Here is a 26,545-nt window from a genome sequence, read left to right as displayed (position 1 = left end):
CATGTGAGACTTTGTCTCGTGTTTAAATTAAGTTCACAATTTTGTGTAGACTATATCCATAGCTCTCCTGGGGTACACTTCTATTTCAGGCCACTGGTTGGATATCATGAATAAAATGATAATTATTCTTCAGACCTGTGGTTCCCAAATTGTGTAGCTAAGTATCCCATTACACCAGAGTGAACCCAGAGGAATGACAGGACACTCAGTGATATCTGTCAGACATCTTAAAAAACATTGATTTTTTTTGGCTTAACTGCTTAGAAAACAGAACAGCACACATTTTCCCCATGTCTGTAAAGAAGTCATACCTCTGTGTATGTGTGTGTGTGTGTGTGTGTGTGTGTGTGTGTGTGTGTGTGTGTGTGTGTGTTTCTTGATGTAGGAGGGTCCAGCTCACTGTGGATGATACCACCTCAGAGCCAATGGTTCTGAGTTATAGAAGAAGGCAGGCAAGCCAAGGAAAGCGAACATGCCTCCGTGGCTTCTTCACCAATTCCTGCCCTGAGCTTCTGCTCTGGCCTCTTTTGATGATGGACTGTGACATGGAAATGTTAATCAAATAAACCCTCTTCTCCCTGAAGTTGGGCTGGTCAGTATTTTATCAAAACAGAGACACAAACTAGGACAGGACTCAAAGCCATGAACCCCACACATTCATTTCTGTGTAATTGCTCCCATCATCAAAACAACTAAAAACCATAGCCCTAAAAGTCATTGGGGCACGATGACAACTGAATGAATGAATGCATTTCATCAATGGAGACGCGAGAACATAAGATTGCTACAATAGTCTTGCTGCCTTACCAGTGTCCGTTATGTCCCTGGACTGAACCATCTAGTGACACAAGAAATGAGCTTGAGTTACCATCCAGGGAGCAGAGCCAGCCTGGTTCCCTCCTAACACACGCACCCACTGAGCTATGTGCATATGCTTTGAGTCTTGATCTATGCAATTTGTCAACATAAACAAACCCAGACATAAAATTCTCCTTCCTCTTCCCCCATAACCTGCAGTGAGGAAACAAAGCAAAACAACAAAACAAAACAAAACAAAACAAAACAAAAACCAGCCTGAAATTTACCCGTGGAGTCCTCTTCCTGGGAAACGTGAGGTTGAGATAGTTATTCGGAATGAACGATTTGCCCAAGACGAAGTCAGCATTTTCTCCATAGTTTTTACGCCAGGAATCTGTTGAGAAGTTAAAAAAAAAAAAAAAAAAACCACTGAAATTGGGATCCAGAGGTGGTGATGTCATAACCTGCAGGAGTCGTTATATCATGACTCTCTTAGAAGAATTCCCTCACCCTGAGGGTTTTGCGGACCCCACTGCATCTTTTCCAGGGTCACCCTTGTTTGGCCTCTGAGTTGAAGGGAAGATGTCTAGCAGGCGCGTAGTGGACAACGCCAGCCAGACTTGGTCTGGAGGGCAGCCATGACCCTAAAGTCTGGACAAGTCTCTGTGCTTACCCATGGGTCTCAGTGGGGCGCCTCGGAAGAGCTCATAGAACTTGGAGAGGTACATGACCATGCTGAGCTTGTCAGGCTCCTGGGTAGACGCCATCTCTTTGCCCGTGGTCATGGGCAAGATCCCAAACTCCCGCTTGGCCACATCAAATGCCAGTTGATTGTTCCCCACGGCGTCATCCTCATTCAGCGAGTCAAAGTTGCTGGAGGGTCAATACGGGGTGAGGTTTGGGGTGAGTCAGGATGGAGTGAGATCATAATGGAGCACTGCGGGGTGACTATTTTTCCCAGCCCTGCTGAGCCCCCACCTCAAGCCCAGGAACACGCCTCCCTCATGAGGGGACTGAATCAAACACGCACCATGATCATACCCAGGATCTAGGCTGAAGCCATCAGAAAATGACAACCCTCTTGAGAAATGTAGATGTTACTTTAATTACTTCTCTTAATCATTTTTCGTTTTAATTGCTATAGTAATGCGAGTATTTTTTTTTTCCAAACCAACCAAATTAGATGAAATTCCTATTTCCTCGTGGCTAGATGATTTTGGTAGGTTTTCACCAGCCTTCTAGGAAGGGTCTGTTATGTGTGGGAGTCTGTGCTACTCCCTATGTCAATAGGTATTGCTTTGCACATCACTAAGGGCTTCTAGAATGTCAGCTAGCCCTCCTGTTGACCCTACCATTTTGCCCACATACAAAGAAGCCCTAAAGGATTCCAGAAAGGTTCTGATGAATCTGGATGTCAAAAAAAAAATGTCCCTTTGGCTGAGTTCGGTCTTCTACTTCCTCTTCTGGATGTGGAGGCTTTGAAGTCTATCCTCAGATTTCCACGGTGTGGCTATTAGGGTTTGGGGGCAGTGTCTATTGGTGAGACACAGCTAATGATCCCGTGCTGACTGTCATATACCAGGGACATAGAGCACACATGTTGCTGTCCACACAAGGGAAAAGCAATATTTAGAAGGCAGCCCAAATAGGAACTTGTAGAAGAAACACCGAGTGGGGTGGGGGTCTCCACCCCGAGGAATCTTGGGGTCCCTTGTGTGCAGGGTGCACACTCACATCAGCTCTGGCCGGAAGCGGTGGATGATGGCACACAGGGCCAAGCCGCTGCGCCAGGATGTGGTCAGGTCGGTGACGTTGACGCGCTGGTAACCCTCGGTCTGCTGCTGGCACCAGGTTAGGAGCTTGTTAGGCCGTATGTCTGACTCTGTTGGGGAAGATACAGGTGGAGAGTTCAGCTAGTTCAGTCTGAGCGTCACTCCCACTGCCATCAGGGATGGGATCCCAGAAGAGTGGATGACATAGATGCAACCCTGATCGCCACTGTGCATGACCCAGGTCAACAGGAAGCACAGTGTCTAACGGCACTGTCCATATGGGTTGGAGGCTAAGAACACAGACCCTGCATCTACTGGGTGACACTCATGACACGGGGCTGTTGTGGCTAGAGGAGCTCATGACCAGGTTTGTTGCAAGCCGATCCAGGGAAGAGAGCTCTCTAAAGAACGTGTCTGAGGATGTATATCTGAGCTAGCTATTGAAAAGTGTCTAGGGATGCCACAGACAGAGGCACTCCAGGAAAACAGGATGGAGTGACAGCGAAGAATGTGGAGAGGCCGCCATGCTTGTGTAGCAGTAAAGGTTTACAACTATAAACAGTGTTCTACAGCAGCTGGGCATGTGGTGTGTGCAGGGAAGGGAGGGAGAGGCTGGACAGATAAGAGAGATAGCTGGGGTGCCTCTGAGTAGGAGAGGGGAGAGAAGCTGGCTGCTGGGGAGTTACTGCCCTGCCTCTGAGCACCTACTCTGTGCCCAGTATCAGGATTAGGAAGCTCAGAAGAGGCGGGGTGGGGGGAGTGGGGGTGGCGGGGCAAGGCTCAGGGATCTGTTGTCAAGTTGGGGAGATAGGACACTCACCCCAGAAATAAGAGGAAAAGAAAAACCAGCTCTGTGGAACTCCCTACAGTGAGTGGACTTTCCTGTGTGAAGTGCTGCACTTAGTAATTGCACGTCTTGGCTCTGATGCCCCCCACCCGCTTCATGCACTTTCTTATAGACGAGAAAGCTGAAGGAAAGGAGGAGAGGCACCCACTAAGGTCACATGGGTAATGGGGAAGAGCCAGGCTGCCTGTGGGTCTGGGCAAGCTCCATCGCCCGCCCGCACTGCTTGTCCCAGGGTCCCAGGGACTCACCCCGCCTGGAGAGGTTGACTGATCTCCTCACCGAGCCCCATCTCTCGAGAGAGAAGCGGTCCAGTTCCTTAGTGATGTACAAATGCTTCACCTGCAAGCAGAGAAAGACCACATCTGCCCACCAGTTCCCAGATCCTGGGCTTAGGCCGTTCTGTGCCCCACGCCAGATTCCCCACCTAACAGTACTTTCATCAGGTGATGGCTGGCATGACTTTCAGCAGGGCTTCTGGACAACTGAGTGACAACAGCCACACAGTGTTGTCAGCTTGTCTGTGTGCCGAGACAGCAGACAACAGGCCTCAAGTGTCTTCCCAAATGTGGGGGACCTGACAGTGAATGTCTAATTGTCTAATAAAAAAACCTGTACTAAAAAAAAACAAAACAAAAAACCAAAAAAACCTGTACTGTTTTCTGTCCTATTAACTGAAGAGGGTAGAGGTTGGATGGATAAAATCCTCAGGATATATGACATCCATGCCTATGCATGGTGGCGAGAGGAGATAGCTAGCTAGCAAAGCGGATTATTTTTGAGACAGAGGTATATAATCCTTGTCACATTTACACACTGACAAATTAGCACATGAAAATATATGCAAACATGCAAATAAACACAGACACATGCAACAATGTATGTGTTCTAGTTTCTCCCCGCCATAGGCTATAAAGCACACTGCCTCTTTTTCTTCTCTCTGTCTCTGTCTATCTTCTCTCTGGCTGGCTGGCTGGCTCTCTCTTCCTCTCTGGGGCACCCCTCCCACTTTCCTGCTCTCTACAGTAAATTTCTCCATATCAAAAAAAAAAAAAAAAAAAAAAAAAAAAAAATCTGCCCCCATTAAATCTATGCACATTGTATCTATGGAAAGAACTGGCTCCACCCTTGAGCTATCAAGCTTTGGTGACCTCAGTCCCAGGAATGTGACAATTTATGAGAGCATTCCTTTTCCTCAGGCACGGCAGGGGCGTCAGACAGTCTTGGGAGTGGGCTTACCTGGTGAGGCCTGACGCAGTGCAAGTTGAGGTTTGGGTACCGTGTGGCTGGGTCCAATGTGTACTGTTCGAAATTTTTGTTGATGTTCTCTGGGGTTGTCTGAGGTAACAGCCGGTAAAGACTCTCTCTGCAGGGGGTCAGAGCCCAGAGGTCAGGGGTTGCTCTTGCCACCTGAGGCCCTTGTTCCTACACTGCCCCCTTCCCCGGCCTCCTTGAGTGTGTTTGTATGACCCTCCCAATGTCTGACACAATCCTGAGAACTGCAGAACTTAGGAAGGGACAAAAAGGGGGAGAGAGGGAAAGCATCCAGGTAGTGGGGCGTGCTCTCCTTCCCTGGGCAGGAGCAGGAGTGCAGGGCTGGCATCTCAGTAGCCTCTGGTTCAGCTAAAGCTACTACCCAGCCATGCTGCTCCTGTGGCCTGCCCCTGAGGCCGCAGTGGTCCACACCCAAGGCCATCCAAAGCCTGTCTCCCTTATCAGTACTAACTCTCCCAGTGTTCATGGTCTTGTGGCCAGAGCAAGGGCCTAGGAGGAAGCCAGGACCTCAACTGTAGGAGCGGCCTGGAAGGCCACAGAACCCTTACCCAGGACAGGTCACTGTGCAGTATCCTTGAAGACTTTCTTAAATAAACCTCTCAGGCCTTGTGTGGATGAAAAAAGTCAGAGAGCTACGACTTATAACTAGCCTATGCCAAGATTTGTCTCCGCTACCCAGAGCCTAAGACACCAGGCACAGAGAAACTCACTGAAGGTCATGGGTTGTGACACCAAGTGTCCTTGGAGACCCTCAGATCACACCAAGCCACACGTGAGAAGGAAGATAAGGTAAAGTGGAGGCTGCAGGACAGCCACCAGCACAGCTCGACTCCTGCCCGAACTTTCTACCCAGCAGCCCCCCCCCCCCACTTATGAACTCACCTTTCAGCTAGCACCTCCAGGGGAGGGGTGCCCTGATCCCAGCTCTTTACCATCCACGCTGTGTCAAAGGCTGCCAGGAAGCCCCGGGCGCAGCCTGTGCCCATGGGCCAGAACGGCTGTAAAAGAGTACACGTGGTGTTCCCACTGACTCTAATGGTGGCCAGTCTTCTCTCCCATTCTATCTGGTGGTCTCTGAGCCAGGGCAAGGGCAAGGCCCTGCTGCTCACAGCTCACCAGAACCATGGGCAGCTGTCGCACAGATGCGAAGGGTTTAGTGGCCCCGCATGTAGCAAAGCTACCTGGGGAGTCTGGAAGAGGGAGAACGGAACCAGGGAACACCTCATGGAAGTGTGGCCTTTATGCTCCTTGTAAAGCATGGCTGGGATTCGGATCTCTTTCCATTTGGGAAGGTCAGGGGCAAAGGCTTTGTGGCTGGAACATGGTGGAGCCTGTCCGAGTGCTTGGCACAGGAGGAGTAGGAGGAAGGGAGGGAATTGGGAGGGAGACAGGCATAGAAGTGGCGGGCCCCAGTAAGGTGAGTAAGGGCTGATCTGGTCAAAACTGGGGCAGACAGCTTGCCCCACAGTGTACCCGAAGCAGGGTTCCTAATCTGAATCTCATCCCTGGATAACTTTGCAGACACTGTCAGTGTTCATATTAAGATCGGATGCTAACCCCAAAGGGATGCTTATCTAAGGATCCTCACACTTATGGGGGTGAGAGGGAAAGCTATGGCTGCCACACGTGCTTTGAGACTCCCTCTTCCCCAGCTTCCCTCACACTCTGGAAGAAGGCCTATACTGAAAAGCCACACAGGACCACCCACACAGGTAATAGGTCCCAGCCTTATTTAGGAGTCTACATGTTTGGAAGAGGACAGTCCTGGGCTCCAGACCAGGCCTGACTAACTTTATTCCTCAATCTAGAAGCAGCCCAGAAGAAGCTGGAGATGAGAGGTAAGCCTTCTGTTACAGGCAAGCTGACAAATCTCAGAATTCAGCCAGAAGGGCTAGCTCCCAGGCCAACATGGGCTTGGCAGAGGTCTGCCCATTGTCTGAGAACCTGCCCTTCCCTGGGATGCTGGCAGCAGAGGCCACCAGCCGCCTGAGTACCAATGTGTGGATCTGAACTGCAGCATGAACTAAGGGCTGTAAGGGCAGGTAGTACCTCAAGCAAGCTGTCACCCACAAGGGCCACGAGCAGCTGGTGTGCCTGGCGCTCGCGCATCAGGGCTGCGTTCTCGGAGGCGTACATGGAGGTGAAGTCGAACATGGCCACATCAGGCTGCCCATTGTGGTTTACGGCAAAGTCTAGGGACGGCAGCTGGTAATTGGTGGCAAAATCAGCGGCCTCACGGGCGTAGGAGAGCAGGTTGTCCTGGTTTACATTTTCCCCACACAGCAACATCTCTGTGTCAATGTAGTCCTGGGGGAGACCAAAACATCCATCAAGACCTCCCTCCCTCCACAGGGCTAGCTTCATACCCCTTTTAGGCCATGGGATGGGTCTTCACAGGGAGGTTACTCAAAACTGAAATAGAGGGAAGGGCTGGGAGATGAATCAGTCTGTAAAACGTTTGCTGCATAAACATGGGGACCTGAGTCCAAACCCCAGAACCCACATAAACACCGAGGCAGAGCAGTGTGACTATGATCTCAGTGCTGGGGAGGCAGAGACAGAAAGATTCCCCCAGGAAACCTTTGCTAGCTCACCTACCCTCATCGGTGACTTTCAGGTCAGTGAGAGACCTGGTCTCAAAAACTGAGAGGATGGCTCCTGAGGAATTACTCCTGAAGCTGACCTCTGACCTCCACAGAGATGCACCTATGTGCTTGTGTGTCTGTAGGAAGTATGTGCAAGCACACACACACACACACACACACACACACACACACACACAGACAGACAGACACAGGTGCATGCATGCATACACACACAGGTATGAGAACCCAAACTAGAAAACCAGAGCCAAGGAAATAACCACATGGTCCAGCCATGGCGGTCAGCATGGCTGTGATTAAGCACCCACTTTGGCTTTGGGCTTCCTAGCCTCCAAGGCAAAGGGGAAATGAGATATGGACTTTCCTTATCAGAAAACGGAGCACAGCGATTCCTCAGGGGAGGCCAGTTTTTCCTGGCACCAAGTGCTGAAAGATCTATCTCATGTAGGAATTCAGACAGAGGATGCTGGGAACTGTAATCAACAGCATGCTTGGTAACAGCCTCTTGGCAAACAAGGAGCACATTGCACACTGCACATTGCAATAACCTCAAGTACAAATAAGCGACAAAGGAACCAGCCAGTGACTGTGATTTATTAATGGGTGGTGCTAAGCTACTGGGGGTCCACAATAGCTGTGCTTAGTGCTCAAACAAGGTCAGAAGAGAAAAAAAAAGGTGTGCCATGCCACTCTCTGAATTTCCTTCCAGACGCAGCTGTCCACTTTTCCATGGCGCTGGGGACACTTGTGGCTTGGCTGTGAACATGGGCATTGTCCTGTTTCTCCGCTGGAGTGAGAACACCTGCACTTGGACAATGAGGGAATTCATCCCAGAGACGCGGCCAAAGAGTGTCAGAGAATGAAGAGAAAAGTTTAGAAGATTCCCAAAGTCCAGTCTGCTCATCTTTGGCAAAGAAACTTAAAGGCCACCTTTCCCAAAGGTGACGTGAAAGGGGAAGGTCCCATTGATAGAGCACTCTCTATTGTGCACGAGAAACTGGGGTTCAGTCTCAGCAATGATTAAAACTGAGGGTGATGGTGCACGCCTGTAATTTCAGTATGTGGGAAATGGAGGCAAGAGGATCAGGAGTTAAGGTCATCCTCAGCTGAAAAATGAATTCAAGGCCAGCCTGGCATACATGAGACGCTATCACAACTGGAATCTGGGCACGCCGTTTAGCTTGATTCCGAGTCTCCATTTTCTCATTTGCAAGACAACAATTATAAGATCTCCTTATAGCTGGAGTAGAGTACACATGAACTACCCCATGCCATGCCTGGCACATAGGAAGTTCTCAGTGGATGACACCGCCTGCCCCCACTATTCCATAATGCCACAAATGGTGGTGTGTGAGGAAATGCTAACAGGACCATGTAAGGTGCCAGGACAGGAGGTCTCAAGACATACGACCTCCTTTATAAGCAGAGTGACTTTCTGCTTCCACTTCCTGGGCAGCTATAATTTCAAATGCTCTATTTTGGAAATTCAAATATTCCCCCCGACCCCAGATTGTACCCAGTCCATGAGAAGACTGAAGAAGCCACCTCAACAGGCACACCTGAGGAGAGGAGAGGGTACCACACCAGTGGGCAGACTAACCAGCCAGCAGTGAGCTGGCAGATGTGGAAAACCACTGCTCATAACAACGTGTGTGTGTATGTGTTGTGTGTGTGTGTGTGTAGGGGGCTAAGGCTAGTGTCGCCAGGCTTACCCACAGCCTCTGCCTACGACCCATGCTCTCAGCAGAGGCCCCAGCCAAGGTGGAGGAGGCCCAGGGGAGGCCTGCGTTACTCAGGCTTCCGGGCCAGATGCCAGAACAAGCTGGTGAGAAGCTAAGCACACTGTACTCTGGCAAGCAACAACGAGTAGTCCCGGGCCGGGCCAGGGCCCAGAGGCAGCTGACCTGGGGCTGTGGAATTCTTATCTTAAAGCAAAGAGCACAGGAGCTCTACACAGATGGGGCCCGACCAAATCTCTCATCCTCACCACCTCCTCTTGCCTATTTTTATTCATCCATATGTGTGTCTATCTAAGCATATGCCACATGCATGCAGTGCCTGGTGAGGTCAGAAGAGGATACCGGATCTCCTGAAACGAGTTCTAGTAGGTTGGAGCCACCTGATGTAGGTGGTAGTACCCAAAGTTGGGTCCTCTTGGCGAACAGCATGTGCTCTTAACCTTTAAGTCATCTCTCTCCAGTGCCATCTTGCTCTCTCTTCATAATGATGCACGCTCCGCCTGGAGTGCATGCCTTCAAATCTCAGCTCTTAAGAGGCCAAGGCAAGAGGATGGAGAATTTGAAGATAGCCTGAGCTATTCATCAAGACATTAACTCTTTTGGAACAAAAATAAACAAACAAACAAATAAATAAGTAAGTAAAACAAGAAGCCACGCTACGAAGAGAGACCGAGGGGCCAACAGGACAGAAGAACAAGTGACCAAACAAGGCTGGATGTGGAAGAATCTTGACAGCCACTATCCGCCAGGCTCTGTACTAAGCACAACACGTGCACTATACACATATGTGTGTGTGTTCCTCACGCAGCACCCTCCCCCCCCCAACACACACAGAGTCACATCTCAAGAACCCGTTTCAGACAGGAATTATTCAATTTTGTAGATATAAAGACTGAGATTCAGAAAAAGCAACAGCATCTTGGCCACCATGGCAGAGTCGGGTCTCTGCTCATCTCTGACTACAAATAAGTGAATGTCCCCAAGGCAAAGGGACATAGTGTAAGACTCCTAAGTGACGGTATCTCTATGTATCACAAGGACAAGGAATCCCCACCTCCCCTGAAGTGACCTTCTAGAGAAGCAGTGGGGCCAAATGAATGGTGTTTGAGGAAGGAAAAGATTCAACTGGTCATTTTCTGGGCACATCTGGGCGAAGCTCTCTCATCACAACATGTTTGAAACATATCCGTGTGGCTGGGCAGCCACGTGACACCAAAGGCAAAGAACAGTCTCTTCCCCTTTGCATGGGTTCTAGCAGGATATCATCTTCTCCCACATCTGCAGATGCTGCCGGTCCACTCTGCCCAGGGGAAGACAGGTAAGAAATCACAGCCCACAGGTACGTACGTTAATGATGACGCCTTTGTCCAGCAGGCTCTGCTTCTTGGCTGTCATGACAAAGTAGTGGGTGCAGTCCTTGTAGTAAACAATGTTTTCGAGATCAATCCCTGAAAGGAGAGGCATTCAGACTCAGTTTACCAGCCAGGCCTCATTATGTACGTGGAGGAGATGCATATAAAATAACCAATAATGATATACCAGGCTGTGGGAGGAAGAAGGGAGGACCAGACGTTACCCTGGTCGAAGCAACCAGCTTTCATGGTTGCACAAAGACATGTTCAAAAACAAAACAACCAAACCACCTACAACGACCATAGGTGTCCGGTATTCCTAAGTTAAAGCTAGACAGAGAGTGTTATAGGACAATCTGGACAGGACCATGGATGCTAAGCAAAACAAACAAACAAACAAACAAAAAACCCAACTTTGAACCCAACTATATGGCTCAGGCCCCATCCACTCTGTGCCCTAGCTTGCATCATGAGAAAACCCAGGTCAAATGGAACTATAGCTCGAGGTTAGAGGCCTAGATTGCATGCTGATGTGTGTGCATGTGCCTGTGTGTATCTCAGAAGACAACCTCAGGCATCGTTTTTCAAGTGTCTTCCTTCGTGAGACAGGATTTATCATTAACCCACAGCTCAGCAGCTAGAGTAGAATGGCCAGAGAGGAAGCCTCAAGGATGCTCCTGTCTCTACAAACTAGAGCTGGGATTACAAACACACACTACTATGCCCAAGGCTTTACGTGGGTCCTGGGAATTGAATTCAGATCCTCAATGGAGCCATCTCTCCAGCTTTAGGTTTCACCTTTTGTCTATTCTGTGCACAGCAAAACATTCACACATTAGGTTTATGCATTTAAAATCATGCTATGAGATGATGCCTGGCCTCTGTGTTCTCAGAGGGATGCAGGGAAGCTCAGCCAGAGTCACTGACTTCACCTGAGAACTTAATAGAAGGTCAAATTGTCAGGGCGTCTGAGTTAGAAACTGGGGTAGGGCCAGCACCCTACGTCTTAAACTCCCTGGGTGACTCTGATGTTCACTGGAGCCTGAAACCCTGTGGTTCAGCTTATGTGAAGGGGACTAGCAGGCACACAGTGACCTCAAAGCATCCACACAAGGTGTGCTGGGTAACCATAGCAACACCCTTATTATTACAGTAAAATAGGAAGTAGCATGCCTGCCGCGGTCCCCCAGGGAATCAAGGGAAATTTATTGCTGTCACTGACATGACACAATAACTTACAGAGGCAACAACAGCCAAGTTTAAAGGAAGCTCGTGGAACCTTCGGAGAAACAGACGCAATGTCCTGTCATACTCCCTATTCGATGGCTCGGGAAGTTTATTTTTTTTGCTTCTAAGGGGAAGGAAGGGCTGGAGAATTAAGTATATTATACTCTGGAAAGGAAATATTAAAACTTGTAATAATAAATTGTGGAGGCTCAGAGGGACGTAAGATGGCAAATATCACTGTGAGCAGCAAGAGGCAGGAGGCTGGCTCAGCAACTTAGCCGGTTCCTAGAAGCTGTGCCTTACAGGAAATGGTTCCATGGAAAGTGTTGCCTTAATAGGAAGCTCGTGAAAGGTGGAGCTCAGAGGCCAAGGTTTTAAGCAAACATGTGTGTCTTTGTGGGTTACTTGGTCTCTGTTAGAAACACTCACGGTGGAACCAGCTATGGACAACAATGCGACTGCATGTCCACGGCTGTGTCGTGAAATCAAAGTCCTTGCTAAGGGACACTGAAACCTGAATGTCCTATCATCTCAGTGTATCATGAAACACGATCCTTTTGATTTTCCCTGCCTTTGGCCCTTGAATATAGAAAGCCATTCCCATGTCAAAGGCAATACCAGAGCCACATGGGCATCCAGCCTTGGCTTGGAGGTCAAGAGATGCCACAGTCTCCCAAGCCTACTGTCCGTCAGGACTATATTTAAGATGTGCTGTCAAATGAGAAAATGAGAAACGTGGGCAATATTTAAAATGTGCTAAGAAAAAGAGAAGAAAAAGTATGGATACGTTGATCAGAACCGGAGCCACGTGAATTGAGTGTGTAGGTGGCACAGACAGAAAGTGCCGATAGACCAGAGCCGACCGGGTAGTCGGGGAGTCCTATGACGTACTTCCACTTCTACAGACAAGGAGCCCTATAGTTAAGGCTGTGCTCAAAATTACTATGTAGCTGGTGCTGGTTTTGAAGCCTGATTTTCCTGCTTCCACTTTCCAAGTGCTGGGATTACAGTATGTGCCCATCATACTGTAAGCTTAACACTCATTGTGCTGGCTTTTCAAGGAATAATGTGCGCTTTTGATCAGGTTATTAAAAAAAAAAAAAAAAAAAAAAGTCAGCTCCTCTTTGTTTCTTCTCTACTCCCACGAGCACCTGTTGTTTATTTACTGGCTATCTGGCCACACAGAACGTAAGTCTTGGTTTGCCACTCTGCCTCAGGCTTTCCACCCAGCATTTGGAACATAGCATGCGTTCAAGAGAATATCTGCTAAGCTATTGAATCCAATACCTTCTGTTCTAGAGACCCATGGTTAGGTGACAACTTCTGCCTGAGCACGGTGAGGGTGGGGTAGGAGGGTCCTTGTCTTGTCTCCTAGGGAGGGGCAGCTGAGGTGCTGTACAAAGCACCTGGGATTCCTGAGGTTCTCCCTCAGATTACAGGCTCTCTCCTCAGAGTGTCCCCAGCATCTCATGCTGATTGTGGGCACAGCCTTCCCTGCTACCTTATCTTACAGTGCTTTATGTGGGTACCCTCTTTGGATAGGGGGAAACCTCAGGAGGGGTGGGGCTAACTTTGGCTTTGTACTCTACAATGCTAAGCTCTGACACGCGACAGTTAGTACATGTCCACTACCTATCAGTAATGTCTATTATCTATTTCCACAGTCAACATCGGAAACATGCTCTCAAGATCTCCCCTTGTCCCTGAAGGGCCTCTGGACATCTCCTGTACCAAGAGAAAGCTTTACTCCCATATTCCAGTCCTAGCAACCACTGGAGGCCAGCGGGCCTGTGAACAGCTCAGACATCTTGGACAGAGGACCAGGGAGATGGCTTAGTCAGAAAAATGTATGCTCTGCAAGTACTGCAGGATGGAATTTGATCCCCAGAATCCACGAGGTCAGGGAAAGTAGGCCTAGTATCATCACCCCAGTGCTGGGGAGGCAGACACAGATCCCTGGGGCTCACTGGCCACTTAACCTAGCCTACTCATCGAGTGTTAGGCCAGTGAGAGGCCTTTTCTCAAAACAAAAACAAAAACATGTGGCCAGCATCTCAAGAACGATGCTAGATCTTGTCCTTCAGCCACCGCACTTGTGTTGCACACATGCTTATAGTGTCATGCATGCACGCACACACACATTCTCTCTCTCTCTCTCTCTCTCTCTCTCTCTCTCTCTCTCTCTCTCTCTCTCTCTCTCTCTCTCTCTCTCTCAGAAACTGCAAATAGGCTTTAGCAAGGTGACACCTCACCTGTCTCTTCCTTCAGGTCCTGGAAGAACTTCTGGTTGAAGATGAAGGCCACGCCACTGATCTCCTCCACCTTGGCCTCTGCTGTGCTGTTCCTGTTTATGAAGTTGGCAGTGATGGCGATGGCCAGCTTCCCTCGGAACTCCTTCCTCCTGAACCCTGCAGAAGAAATAGGATAACTGGGTCAGTCCTCTGGATTGGGTGCGAACTCAGACAATATTGTGGGGACACTCTTCTCAGTGCCCCACAGACAATGGGGACAGGGACTCTGGAGTGGGCAGGTACTAGGCTTGTCCCACAAGAGGCATTTTGAAGTCAGCTGGCTCTCTTCTCTTCTATCCTGTTGGATCATATGAGCCGCTTACATATCCTCAGACCAGTAGCCAAAATGGTCTGTGCAGTGGGTCCCAGGCTCAGCCCTCTGCAGACATGCTGGATATGCCACTGAACACACTCTTAAGGCCCTTCGGCACTGGACTCCTACATGATCCAAATGATTTTGTTAGCATTTTAAATGGAAAAGGAAACTTTCTTTGGAAAAATCAGATTAGACTGAAGTCCCGTAGGGCGGGCATGGTAACACATTTTCTTTATATCTTTCTTGTTGTGGGTTTTATTGCACTGTCACCCACACACACACACACACACAGCAATTTTGCACAATGAAGTCCAAAGCCTTGGTGCCTCATCTGTGACCTTTTGGATATAGGGTTATTACAGCTGTGCTTAGTTATGATAAGGTCCACTGGAGTAGACTGGGGCCTCTGCTGTAATACGGCTGATGTCTTTCTTCTCAGGGAAAGGTGGACACATATACACACTGAGGGAGCAGCTCTGTAGAGATGAAGGCAGAGATGGTGGTGGTACTTCCTCAAGTCAAGCTACCCTGACGCCTAGCAGAGGAAACCAATGCACTGCTTCCTGGTGGCTGGTACCTAGCATGTGTGCTGGCTGCTTTGTCTTGACACAAACCTAGACCTACCCGGGAAGAGGGTCTCTCAACTGAGGAGCAGCCCCCATCAGATTGGCCTGAGGGTATGTCTGTGGCAGCGGTTTCTTGATTACTGATTGATGTGGGAGGGTCCAACTATAGCGGGCTGAGCATAGATCATGGGATTTCAAGTACCCAGCCCTGTATTTTTCCCAAACCACCGAGCAATCCCATAATTCATGCAAGTATCTGCATTGGCAGCTTTGAGTTGCCTTGTCAGATATTGTCGGGAGAAGATGGGCATCGCAGTGAAGGCGGGGTGAGTAGAGACAAGGCAGAGTGTAGCTAACAGGAGAGGCCTGAGTTGGAGGACCACACATGCAGGGTTTTCTGGGGTCAGACTTATTTCAGGGTATGTATCCTGACCTCAGAGAATGATTTTTCCCAGCCATGTATCTGCAACCTGAGACCCTGGACAGGGGCGAACTCAAAAACGACAACTGTTCTTGCTCTAAACTATGCCACCAGTGCCATGTTGTTTCCCACCCATGGTCTCGGACAACACTTTTAAACATAAGTGAGTACGTGAAGTCTGTCTGTGGGACTTAGAGAAGAGTGGCTTTGAATCCTGACAGTTTGCCTAGCTGCCCAGCTGTGGGTGTGCTTAAAAGTTACGAAGAAAGAAGGCTCCTCGATTGATTGGTAGAGTCCTTGACCACGAATGGGTTCCATTAAAATCTTGAGATGTTTGCCTTGGATGAAGTGAGAGAAGAGTACACTTTGGCTAACAGAGTGGCAGGTGCTTGGTGAGTTTGTGTTGGCTTTTCCCACAGTAACCGCCCCCTCGCCCCACCCCGCTTTAAAAAGCATTTTCACAGCTAAGCACTTCCCTATCCCTTGGCTCAGTGCTCTGAGAGGGTTCTGCTACCCATATTCTCATCTGGGGATGCTAAGGTCCGGCAAGAGGGAAGGTGGAATGGCTGTCCTTACATGCTCCGCCTCAGGCAGGACAGAACAGCATTCCCTCTACTCTTAGCAGAACCATCTGCCATCCTGATATTCCTTCTCTAGTTCCCCTTATTATCTCTAAGGCCTACTCCCCAAAAGAAGAGTCCTCACCTTCTAGTGTGTTCCTATGGCCATCAGCACCAATGATGACGTCAAACTCAAAGTCAGACAGGGCGTGGTCTGCAGGGAGGAATTCTGCCCGCCATCCGACTTCTACCAGGGCAAAGAGATGGTTAGAGGAGCTGACAGAGGCAGGCTGAGAGACTGATGCCACCCCTCCCTGCCGGCCATAAAAAATGGATAGTCGGGCGGTGGTGGTGCACGCCTTTAATCCCAGCACTCGGGAGGCAGAGGCAGGTGGATCGTTGTGAGTTTGAGGCCAGCCTGGTCTACAGAGTGAGTCCAGAACAGTCAAGGATACATACACAGAGAAACCCTGTCTTGACCAGAACAAAACAAAACAAACAAACAAAAACAAAAAACAAAACAAAACAAAAAGAAATGGATAATGACCCAGTGAAACCTCCAGAAGAGGTATCCCATGTACCCGGCCTTTTGACACTGTGACACAATGGTGTCTTCTACAGAGTTCATGGTTGATAACTGTGCAATTGAGGTTTCTTTCATGTAAAAAAAAAACCATCATAATATTTTAATTAAACATACTATTTCACATTTGGCCACATTCATAGCTATCCTGGGTAGCATGTAGTTCCCAGGCTATAGGCTGGGGACACGGGACAGACCAGATCCAGGTTCTCTCTGGTTTTCTATTGGTGCAATTTAGAACAAAGCCAAGATGGAGGCACTGCCAACTCCATGCCTGGTGTGGCTGACCTTTGCTAGGATGCTAACAAAGCCCCAAACCCGTGTCCCTTGTCCTCTGGCTGTATCGCATCAGAGTCACACATGTTTGCCCCGTAATCAATGGCTTTGCATTGTAAAGCAGATCCCAGAGGATGTGTGGAATGCCAGGGAGTCACTTTGCATTGCTACTTCCTGCTCCAATCGTCTGCTGTTATGGACATGCACTCTTGGGGCAAGCCTGGCTGGGTTCTCAGATTTAGGACCGACTGTCCAGTGGAGATGTTCCGGCAGTTAGGAGCAGGCAGTCTCTGAATGCCTCAAACAATAGTGTCTTGCTACAAAAGCAAGGAGAGCCTCCCTGAGTTGTGGAATATATTGGGGCAGCAGCCAGAAGTCAGGGGTACACGCTCCTTGGGAAGCTGCAAAGTTGCCAACTGCCTCATAACTCAGCATTTCCAAGGCAGGAAGTAATTCTGACAGCAAGATATGAAACCTTGATGGACAAACCTCCTGATTGTAGTGTGTGAAAGAGATCAGAATTTGATTTTCCTTTCTTCTAGTTTTTGGTTTTTAGGCGGGTTCTCAGTATGTAGCCCAGGCTGGCCTTGAACCCACATCCATATTGCCTCAGTCCTGGGATTATAGGTGTGCACCAGCATGTTCAGCTAAAATATCAGACTTTAAATATGCACAACAAGGAGAAAGAATGCTATCCAGAACCTGCCTAGATGGAACATTCTATGACCTATAAATTAAAACAATAAAATTAAAAGTACTACTGGGTATGGGGGCTCCTGTAGTCCCAGCATTCAGAAGTTCAAGGGTCATCCTTGGCAACATAGCAAGTTTGAGGCCAGCTTGGGCTACATAAGACTATCTCAGGAATCACACACACACCCACACACACCCACACACACCCACACACACACACAGCGATGGTTTGAATAAAAATGGCTCCCATAGGCACATAGAGAGTGGCACTATTGGGTGGTACGGTCTTGTTGGAGGAGGTGAATCACTAGGGGATGGGCTTCGGGGTTTCATAAGTTCAAGCCAGGTCTATGGTTCAGTGTCTCTTCCTGATGTCTGCCAATCCAGACGTAGAACTCTCAGCTAGTTCTCTAGCCCCATTTCTGTCTGTGTGCCTCCATGCTTCCCGCCATGATGACAATGGACTAAACCTCTGAACTGTAAGCCAGCCCCAGTTGAATGTTTTCCTTTGTGAGAGTTGCTGTGGTCACTGGGTGGGGGTGGGGCTGGAGCAGTGTCCACACCTTTAATCTCCACATTCAGGAGGCAGAGGCAGGCGGATCATTTTGAGTCTGAGGCCAGCCTGGTCTACAGAATGAGTTTCAGGATAGCCTCTGGCTACACAGAGAAGCCCTATCTTCAAAACAAAACAAAAACAAACAAAACCCCCAAACAAACAAACAAACAAATGAGTTGCCATGGTTATGGTGTCTCTTCACAACAGTGAAACCTTAGCTAAGACATATGAATGCTAAGAAATATCTAGAAGTTTTATTTTACAAACATTCTAGATGGCTATTTCTTTACTGTATTTTAAAATATTTTTAGGATCCAGCAGGCATAGCTATCCATCTCTGTGTGAGCTGAAACACACATCTTGAAGCATGTATGAACTTTATTACACTCTCAGATCTGTCCTCTTTCCTGCCAATGACTGGACGTCATTTGTCAAAGCTGCATCTTCCTAGGATCTGAGTAACCAAATTATAGCCTTCATGGCATAATAATAATTCCACCAGTGCCCCGCCCTTGGCCGGGGGCGGAAGAGCAAGCCCAAAGCCACAGAAATGGTCAAAAAAGGTAAAGTATTTGTCAGTGGAAGTATGCCAAACAGCTCCCAGCAAAAATAACTTGCAGAGATAGCCTCGGCGAGCCACCAGCGCAGCTTCCCGTTTGGAATATCTGCCTTCAGGGCAGAGAGGGGAAAAAAAAAATCATACTGTACTTTGATTTTCTTGGTCTTCAGGAGGCTCTAGAACCCTCACAAACTCCACATTCACGTGGATCTCCACTCCCAGCATCAGGGCCACCTTGAACAAGATGAGCTGCAATTGACGGATACCTGTCAGGAAGGAAGGGAAGGAAGAGGACTGTCAGGAGCAATGCTTGAGCACCACCTGTATGCAGGTACTGTGCAGGTGTGGGCCAGTGAGCTCGGAGGGTAGCACCATGTTGTCTGAGTTTGTGCCAGTCATCCCAGGACTTTCTGGGGGGAATCCTTATTCTCACTTCACAGAGGAAGATGTGGAGCCTTAATAAAGTCAAGTGACTGCTCAAGGCCACACAAAGCAAAAAGCAGGCCACAGATACAGTTCTGTCTGACTGGCAGCTCTGTTCTAGCTGTACCAGGCTGCTCCAACCAGGGAGATCTGTCTTTTCTCCAACTTTGCTGAACCGGACTCTGGATCTGATGAGATAGAGACGGAGAAAGGAGACGACAGCTAGAGTCAGGAGCCCCAAGGAAAGTCAGGGACCAAAAGGCCCACTGGATGGGGCCTATGCCTGAAGCGTGCCTCCCCTCATGGCAAGGGGCAAGGCAGGGAATTCTCCCCACCAACTGGGCTCAGCCCTCTCCGCCTTTTCCCATTTCAAATGCCTCCAGTAAGGGCAACCTTATTTGTTCCCCACAACTCAGTACAAATGGGCGTTTTTCTGCACCGTGAGAAGCTCATAAGCTTGCTGCAGGCTTCTCTTTATTGAGTGGGCATAGCTTAGTTAATAGTCACTGATCATCACAATGTGCCAGGTGTCATCTTAGGTACAGGGAGATGGGCGCATGCGTTCTAATGGAGGAAGTAGATGAACAGAGATGGGGGCTAGGCTGGGGCTTCAAGAGAGGAGTAATTGGGAGTACCAGATTCCCTGGAGAGACTGAGGATACTAAAGGCCACATGAGGCCAGGGCACCCTGGAGCCAGGAAGCTTCTGGGTAAAAATCTCTTTAGTGTGGTGTCAGAAAGGAAGGAGACAACCACAGGAGGAGTATGGGTGGATAGACGGTCAATGCTTCCTCTTCTAGAACAAACCCTTTGAGCTAAGGAATAATAATGGAGTCCTCATAGAGGGCAGGGCCCAGGGTGAGGGGCAGGAAGACTGATGATTGGGGGTCGGGGGGATCCTAGAGAGATGAGAGTTGGGAGGGATGGCTAGCTCTGCTTCTGTCCTGGCATACTAAGGTGGGAAGATGAGCCTTAAAGGGCAGCAATGGCTGCTAAGAACCTACGGCTGGAGAACAGTGATGGTGAGTGCAGAGTCCTAGCACAGGACACAGGACAACTGCTGAGTAATGCTGAAGCTGAGGTGCAGCTGGGACTGGGGACCACCCGCCATCTGAACACTCGCCAGGCAGCTGGGCTTCCAGAACTCAGGCCACAACCTAAGGACTCAGTGCTTCCAGGGGAGGCGTGGCCACACCTCACAGTGCCACGGTTCCTGGCTTCCAGCACACAGTAGGTGCTCCATAAGTTCCCCCACCTCCATTGTCACAGAGCTGCCCTTGATGATGCCACGTCCTGTCACCAGTGTGCCCAAAGTCTTCACTCCACACTCTGACTGACAGACTTTCTTCTCAGGGTGGGACAGAGCATCCCGCCAGCTCATGCTGTGGCTTTCTGGGCAAATGCGAATTTCTTTCCGTTGAACTGCTGGTATTTTCTCATCCCAAAGTGGGAATAAACTTTGGGGCTGCTGCTGTTAGATTTTTCTGTGTCTGAATAAATTACACCCTTAGCGGTTGATACTTCTCTTTAGTCCCACCCACACCCCACTCACTTTTTTTTTTTTTTTTCATCACTTCTGGTCTCTTATGGGCATGGCTCTTTTGCCTCCTCTCTCATCCACCCCTATGGAAAAGTATGGGGTTCTTAGGTTTGAGGGCCACACATGGCACCCCACTTACTATCTACCTCTGGAAACAAAGCACTTCAGTATTCTCTATACAACAAACATAGTGCTAGCATGTTACAAACTTGACCCCATGTAACCTTAGCCATTCAAGGACAGGATTAATGCTGTTTTATAGGAGATACAATTGAGGACTGAGGAAAGTAAGGAGTTTAAACCAAGTGGGGAGGAAATAAAAGAGACATGCTTCGTATTTAATTCAGTTCAAACACTTGACTCCCCACGTGACCTGTCTGACTTTTATAAGTTTGACTGTTACATGTATGAAGAGTAGAGAAGTCTTCCTTGTGAAGCTGAGGGGAGGAGGGCTGCTGCCCCTTTCAAAGCTGGTATGCACAGATCTTGCCTTAAGATTCCGCGAGTGACCAACAGAACAGGGCTAGCAGAACAGGAGCCATGCCCACATAGGCATGCAGAGACTGCCCACCATCTTCAGTTGCTATATTTTCAACTTTCATTTCCAGCCTCCCTGAAGTCACCTCTTGTCAAAGCTCTAAGGAACCTCTGTCAGAGGTTACACATCCACTTACGTCACTCCTCTGATCTGCCACCCACCCTGCTCCCCAGTACTAGCTGTACAATGTCTAAATGCCTCTGCATGAGGCGGTCCCAAGCATCTGGCCCCGTTAGAAGTTTTGTGAGTTCTCTTTTTCAAATTCCTCCTGGGAGTGTGACTCACTCTGTTAAAGCACATTGTACTTATTATTGACAAAATCTCAGTGAGCTCCCGGAGCATACAGTCTCTGCTACTTGCCTTTGGGCTTTGTATTTCATTCATCCACTCAACAGATGGTTTATTGTTCATCTATTATGTATCGAGCGCTTAGGCCCCGGAGACAGGTATTTTGCCAAGCAGTATGTGCCAGAGTCTGTGACCAATGGCACACAGAGCCCAGAGGCCAGAATAAGTCACAAGGTGGGCTCTCATGGTTTGAATGAGAAACGTTCTCATGGGCTCCTATGTTTGACATTTGATCCCCATGCAGTGGCACCATTTTAGGAGACTGTCAGACCTTTAGGAGATGTGGCATAGCTGGAAGAAGAGGGCTACAGGGGGAGAAGGGGGAGCTTGGAGTTTATAGCCTGGCCATTCGACTTGACCTCTCTTCATTTCAGGATCTGCCCAGATACGAGCTAGCAGCCATGAAGCTGTTTGTCTTTTTTTTTGCTTTCCTGCCATGATAGGTTGTACCCCTTCAAACCCCAAGCCTAAACAAACATTTCCTCAAGCTAGTCCCTGTGAAATACTTGGTCTCAGCCAAAGAAAAGTAACTGAGACACAGTCCTTCAAAGAACACCTGGCTTGGATGTATGGCTCCTCAAAGGGCCATCTGGGACTCCTAGACGTGGCAAGCTGGGCCCATGCACAGTGAGACCTGGATCTTCCTACAGTGCCCCGATCCCGAGCCCCACTCACTGATGTGGTCGATGGAGCCAGCACAGAATTTCCCATAGAACTTCTTGGCTCCCAGGCCCCGCAGGTCATGAATAGTGAAGGGCCAGAGGTGAAGCACATTGTTCCGGGAAAAGGTGTCCCTCTTTTCCACCACAACCACTTTGGCTCCCAGGTAGGCAAGTTCAATGGCTGTCCGCAGGCCACAAGGTCCTCCTCCGACAATGAGACACTGTGGAGGGAAAGGAGACACTTAGCAAGCTTGCAGTCTACACAGTACTGTCACAGAGGGCTGGCCTCACCAGCTACAGTACACTCAGCATGTGCCAGGACCTGTCATTCATCTGCCCAAGTGTACGTTCCCTGTGGGTCCACCATGAACTAGGACACTGCTCAAGACTTGGGAGGACACACACAGGGATTTTAGGAGAAGGCAGTCACTGTGAGGTGCACAGGGGGTTCTAGGCGAGGTTGGACTAGATTTGATCCTGGCCCTGGCACATCATCTGGGTCTGTGAGGTGTTGCTTTCCCTCGGGGCTGCTGTCAATAGGATCACCTTAGGAAAGCATATTGGGCTGGGGATGCGGTTCAGCTGCAGGGCGCTAGCCTAGTGTGTGCCGGCCCTGGGCTACATATCCCCAAGCTCACTAAATAAGTACACAGTAAAAGAAGAGAGTGCTTCTGCACTGTGAAAGTGTGTGGAACTTCATTCTTGGGACCAGAGGCTAGCCAATAGTTCCTTGGGACCAAGAGTCAAACAACAAAAGAAAATACCGACAAACCGGACTTCATCGAGATTAAAAACTTTGGTGCTGGGGCTGGAGAGATGGATGAGGGGCCCAAGATCCTTCTCTGTTTTCCTAGAAGTCCTGAGTTCCATTCCCAGCACCCATGTGGGGTGGCTCGCAACCATCTGTAAACTCCAGCTCAGGGAGCCTGCCATCTTCTTCTGGCCCATCACATACTTTCATAAGATGCCCCGCCTCCCTGTACACAAATAAAAATAAACCTTAAAATAAAACTGATGTTTCTTTTCTTTTCTTTGTTTTGTTGTTGTTGTTGTTTGTTTGTTTGTTTGTTTGTTTGTTTGAGACAGGGTTGTCCTGGACTGGCTTTGTAGACCAGGCTGGCCTTGAATTCTGCCTGCCTCTGCCTCCCAGAGTGCTGGGATTATAGGCGTGCACCACTGTGCCCAGCAAAACTGATGTCTCAAAAGATGTTATTGTCAGGGAAGTGCAAAGAAGACAGTCACGGTGGCATATATCTGCGAGCCCAGCCAGTCTGTCTTATCTCCCATCCCCCACTCCTTCCCCAATCTGGCAAAGGAAAGGAAGAAAGGGCAAAGACAGCTCCAGTGACATTTGCAAGCCACATGAGTGGTCAGTTCTAGTAATATACTTGTACCTAATACGCATACAATTTTGACAACTTAAAATGAAATTAAGATACTCAAGTAAATCCTAGAGAAGGGATTTAAATAGTGTTTTTTTTTTTTTTTTCCCCCAGTAAAGTTATACAAAGAGTCAGAAGGTAGACAAAAAGATCCCAACACTATTAGTCATCAGGAAAATGCAAAACTAAGCCATGGTGAGTGGCCACTCTCTCACCACTAGTAAAGGCTTTAATTTTATGGAGGCCTGTGAATCAAGAGCTGGAAATAGTCAAAGCTCACATGTTGCTAGTGCAAATGATTTTAAACAGTCGGGCACAGCAATTCCTTTAACAGTTATAACCATGGAGGTTCTGTACTAGTCAGCCATCCCCTCCTAGGTACACATATTCAAGAGAATCAAAAGCCTCTCCATACATGTCCAAAGAAGGACTCTTCACATCAGCCCCAGACTGCAAACAACTCAAAAGACTATGAATTGATGGACAGGCAAGATATGGTATGTACGTGATATCATGAGTGCATATATATGCTTGCATGTGTAGGTGTAGGTACACATGTGGGGGGACCCGAGGTTGACATCAGCAGTCTCCCCACCTTATTCCAGTGAACCCCCCAGGGCTCGCTAATACAGGATATGCTAGCTATCTTGCTTTTGCTCTGGGGACCCCCAATCTTTGCCTTGTGAACACTGGAATTAAAGACAGGCTGCCACACCCAGCTGACATTGATGTTTGGGGTCTGGAGATCTGAACCCCAGAACAGACCAGAGACAGAAAGGCTGGTGGTGATAAGGCTTAAGTAAAGGGAGAGTTGGGAAGTAAATGCTACTGGTATATGGTTTCCTTTTGGAATGTTCTGGAATTAGGAAGTGGTGGTAGTTATATACTTTTAGTAGGATGACTCTTATGTTGATTATATTACATACTTAAATAGTGAGACAGCCCCAACATCTAAGAGAAAAATGGGGTGGAGATGGCTCAACACTTCAGAGCATTGGCTGCTCTTCCAGAGGACCCAACTTCAATTTCTAGCACCACATGGTGCCTCACAGTTCCAGGGATGACTCTAGTTCCAGGGGATCCAATGCCCTCTTCTAGTCTCTATGGGCACTGCACATATGTGGTATTTGCACATATACACAAACAGTCAAACATACACATAAAATAAGTATTCAACAAATAATAACTTCAGGCACAGTGGTATATGTTTGTAATTCCAGAACTTAGACAGGAGGATTACAAACTGTAGGTAAGGCTCAACAATTGAAAACTGTATGAGAAAAAGGTAATTAGAAAACCTTTAGGGCTGGAGAGATGGCTCAGAGGTTAAGAGCATTGCCTGCTCTTCCAAAAATCCTGAGTTCAACTCCCAGCAACCACATGGTGGCTCACAACCATCCATAATGAGATCTGGTGCCCTCTTCTGGCCTTCAGGTGTACATGCAGGCAAAACACTGTATACTTAATAAATAAATAAATCTTAAAAAAAAAAAAAAAAAAAAAAAAAAAAAAAAAAAAAGCAAAGAAAACCTTTAATCCTAGCATTCAGGGATGCAGAGACAGGTGGATTGTTGCGAATTCGAGGCCAGCCTGGTCTACAAAATGAGTCCAGGACAGCCAAGGCTACACACAGAGAAATTCTGTCTCAAAAAAAACAAAACAAAACAAAAAAACAAAAAAGTAAAGGAAAGATAAGAAGAGAAAAGAAAAAAGCACGGCACACACTGGTGTGGCTGTAGGATTCTTGCAAAGTTTTAAATTTTGTTTTACTTGCATGTGCGTCTGTGCAGAAGGTGCATGCCTGGGGCCCATGGAGGCCAGTAGAGGGCACCAGAGCCCTGGAATTGGAGTTACAGAAGGTTGTGTGGTGCCGTGTGGGTGCTAGGAATTAAACCCGGATCCTCCAAAAAGAACATCCAGTGCTCCTTATCACTGAGCCATCTCTCCACTCTGAATTTTGGAGTCTTATTACTGTAAACTCATGTTTGCTTCTAGAGACTTGCAGGCCATGGGGTAAATTTTGACTTTGAAATAAATTAGTAGGATGGCATGTGGTTTGTTCTACTTCATGCACAGAAGGTAAGAAGCTAACTCTTCCTGGTAGAATGCAAGGGACATCAGAGGAGGGGCTGTCTGTGTCATCACCATCATCATCATCACCATCACTGTAGCACCCACTCACGTTCATGTGTTTCACGTTCAGGAACTGTTATTGCTCATACAAGGGAACTTTTACTCTGACCATTTCCCAGATGGGGAAAGCAGGGCACAAAGCCACGAGGTAACTATCTGGTCCATGGTGTCGGAATGAAAGGGACAAAGCCACCATCTATACCCAGATGGCCTGACTCCCGAGCCTGCTGTGCTGTACCTTCCAGGCCAACTGTGCAGTACAGCTTCTGGTTTGGTGGAAATAAGAAGAAAACCAAACCACTCAGCTGACGGAGCCCATTCAGAGAGAAAGAGGCAGAGAGGCGGGAAAGGGGAGGGAAGAGGACAGCCGGGCTGCACCCAGATGCTAAAGGCCTTAGATGTTGGCACTGGGGCCATGGGTGAGGAAGAGACACACAGGGCCTTTGCCCAAGGTCCAGGCCAAGTCCCTGCATGTTGAAGAAGACCACATCCGTTTCTGGGGAGGATGCGGTCTATTAGGACAGAAGAGGGGACGCATGGTGACCTAGACAGTTGCACGAACATCGAATTGTCTGCCTAGCCTCAGTGTTGCATAAGACCTGAAAGCATGGCAGTAGTCCAGCAGAGGCAGGAGTTCACAGGTGAGGGTGTGTGCGTGCGGTGGGGTGGGGGATGGGTGGGTGGGTGGACGTGAATAGACGAAACTGCTCAGCAACGAGGGAGACCTTCTCCCACTCCCCCAGAGACATCTGGAAACTTCCCTCTACTTGAGATTAAATGCTATCTTAAAAACACATCCCTATCCCTGAGCAAATTCTCCATTCTCTGGCTGTCACTCCCCTAGGCTGCCAGGGTCCCAGAGGGGAAGTGTGACCAAGCCTATCAGAAGCTCCCACACTGCAATCAGTGTAGTTTACTGCCTGGAACCTTCCAGAGAGTTTGTAGACACCAAGCTAGAGGAAATGAAGTCACTGTTGAGATTTGACTCACCCCCAGAGACTTTGGGGAGTGCGTCGCGGGGGGGGGGGGGGGCTGGGAAGCTGGCTTCCTCTCTGGACAGAGGTGCCTGGAGAAAACTAGCTTCCTCAG

At 48.6% G+C, this 26,545-nt stretch overlaps 1 protein-coding gene across 1 annotated transcript in view; it reads right to left on the bottom strand.

Moving 5' to 3' along the window:
• Nucleotides 1–26,545, bottom strand: part of Mical2 (microtubule associated monooxygenase, calponin and LIM domain containing 2) — a 224,421-nt gene that overhangs the window by 93,430 nt on the left and 104,446 nt on the right. Inside the window, exons 4-15 of the mRNA XM_051149233.1 lie at nucleotides 21,955–22,162; nucleotides 18,581–18,697; nucleotides 15,910–16,011; nucleotides 13,863–14,018; nucleotides 10,379–10,479; nucleotides 6,739–6,996; nucleotides 5,572–5,687; nucleotides 4,654–4,780; nucleotides 3,666–3,756; nucleotides 2,533–2,680; nucleotides 1,472–1,671; nucleotides 1,086–1,192 (exon numbers count right to left, since the gene is read on the bottom strand). Coding sequence (XP_051005190.1) covers nucleotides 1,086–1,192; nucleotides 1,472–1,671; nucleotides 2,533–2,680; nucleotides 3,666–3,756; nucleotides 4,654–4,780; nucleotides 5,572–5,687; nucleotides 6,739–6,996; nucleotides 10,379–10,479; nucleotides 13,863–14,018; nucleotides 15,910–16,011; nucleotides 18,581–18,697; nucleotides 21,955–22,162 — 1,731 coding nt within the window. The remainder of the gene's footprint in view (nucleotides 1–1,085; nucleotides 1,193–1,471; nucleotides 1,672–2,532; nucleotides 2,681–3,665; nucleotides 3,757–4,653; nucleotides 4,781–5,571; nucleotides 5,688–6,738; nucleotides 6,997–10,378; nucleotides 10,480–13,862; nucleotides 14,019–15,909; nucleotides 16,012–18,580; nucleotides 18,698–21,954; nucleotides 22,163–26,545) is intronic.

This window comes from Acomys russatus, chromosome 7 (genome assembly GCF_903995435.1).
Source record: "Acomys russatus chromosome 7, mAcoRus1.1, whole genome shotgun sequence".
NCBI classification, from domain to species: Eukaryota; Metazoa; Chordata; class Mammalia; order Rodentia; family Muridae; genus Acomys; species Acomys russatus.
Note: the sequence above shows the minus strand (reverse complement) of the source record. Positions and strands in the feature narration are given on the sequence as shown.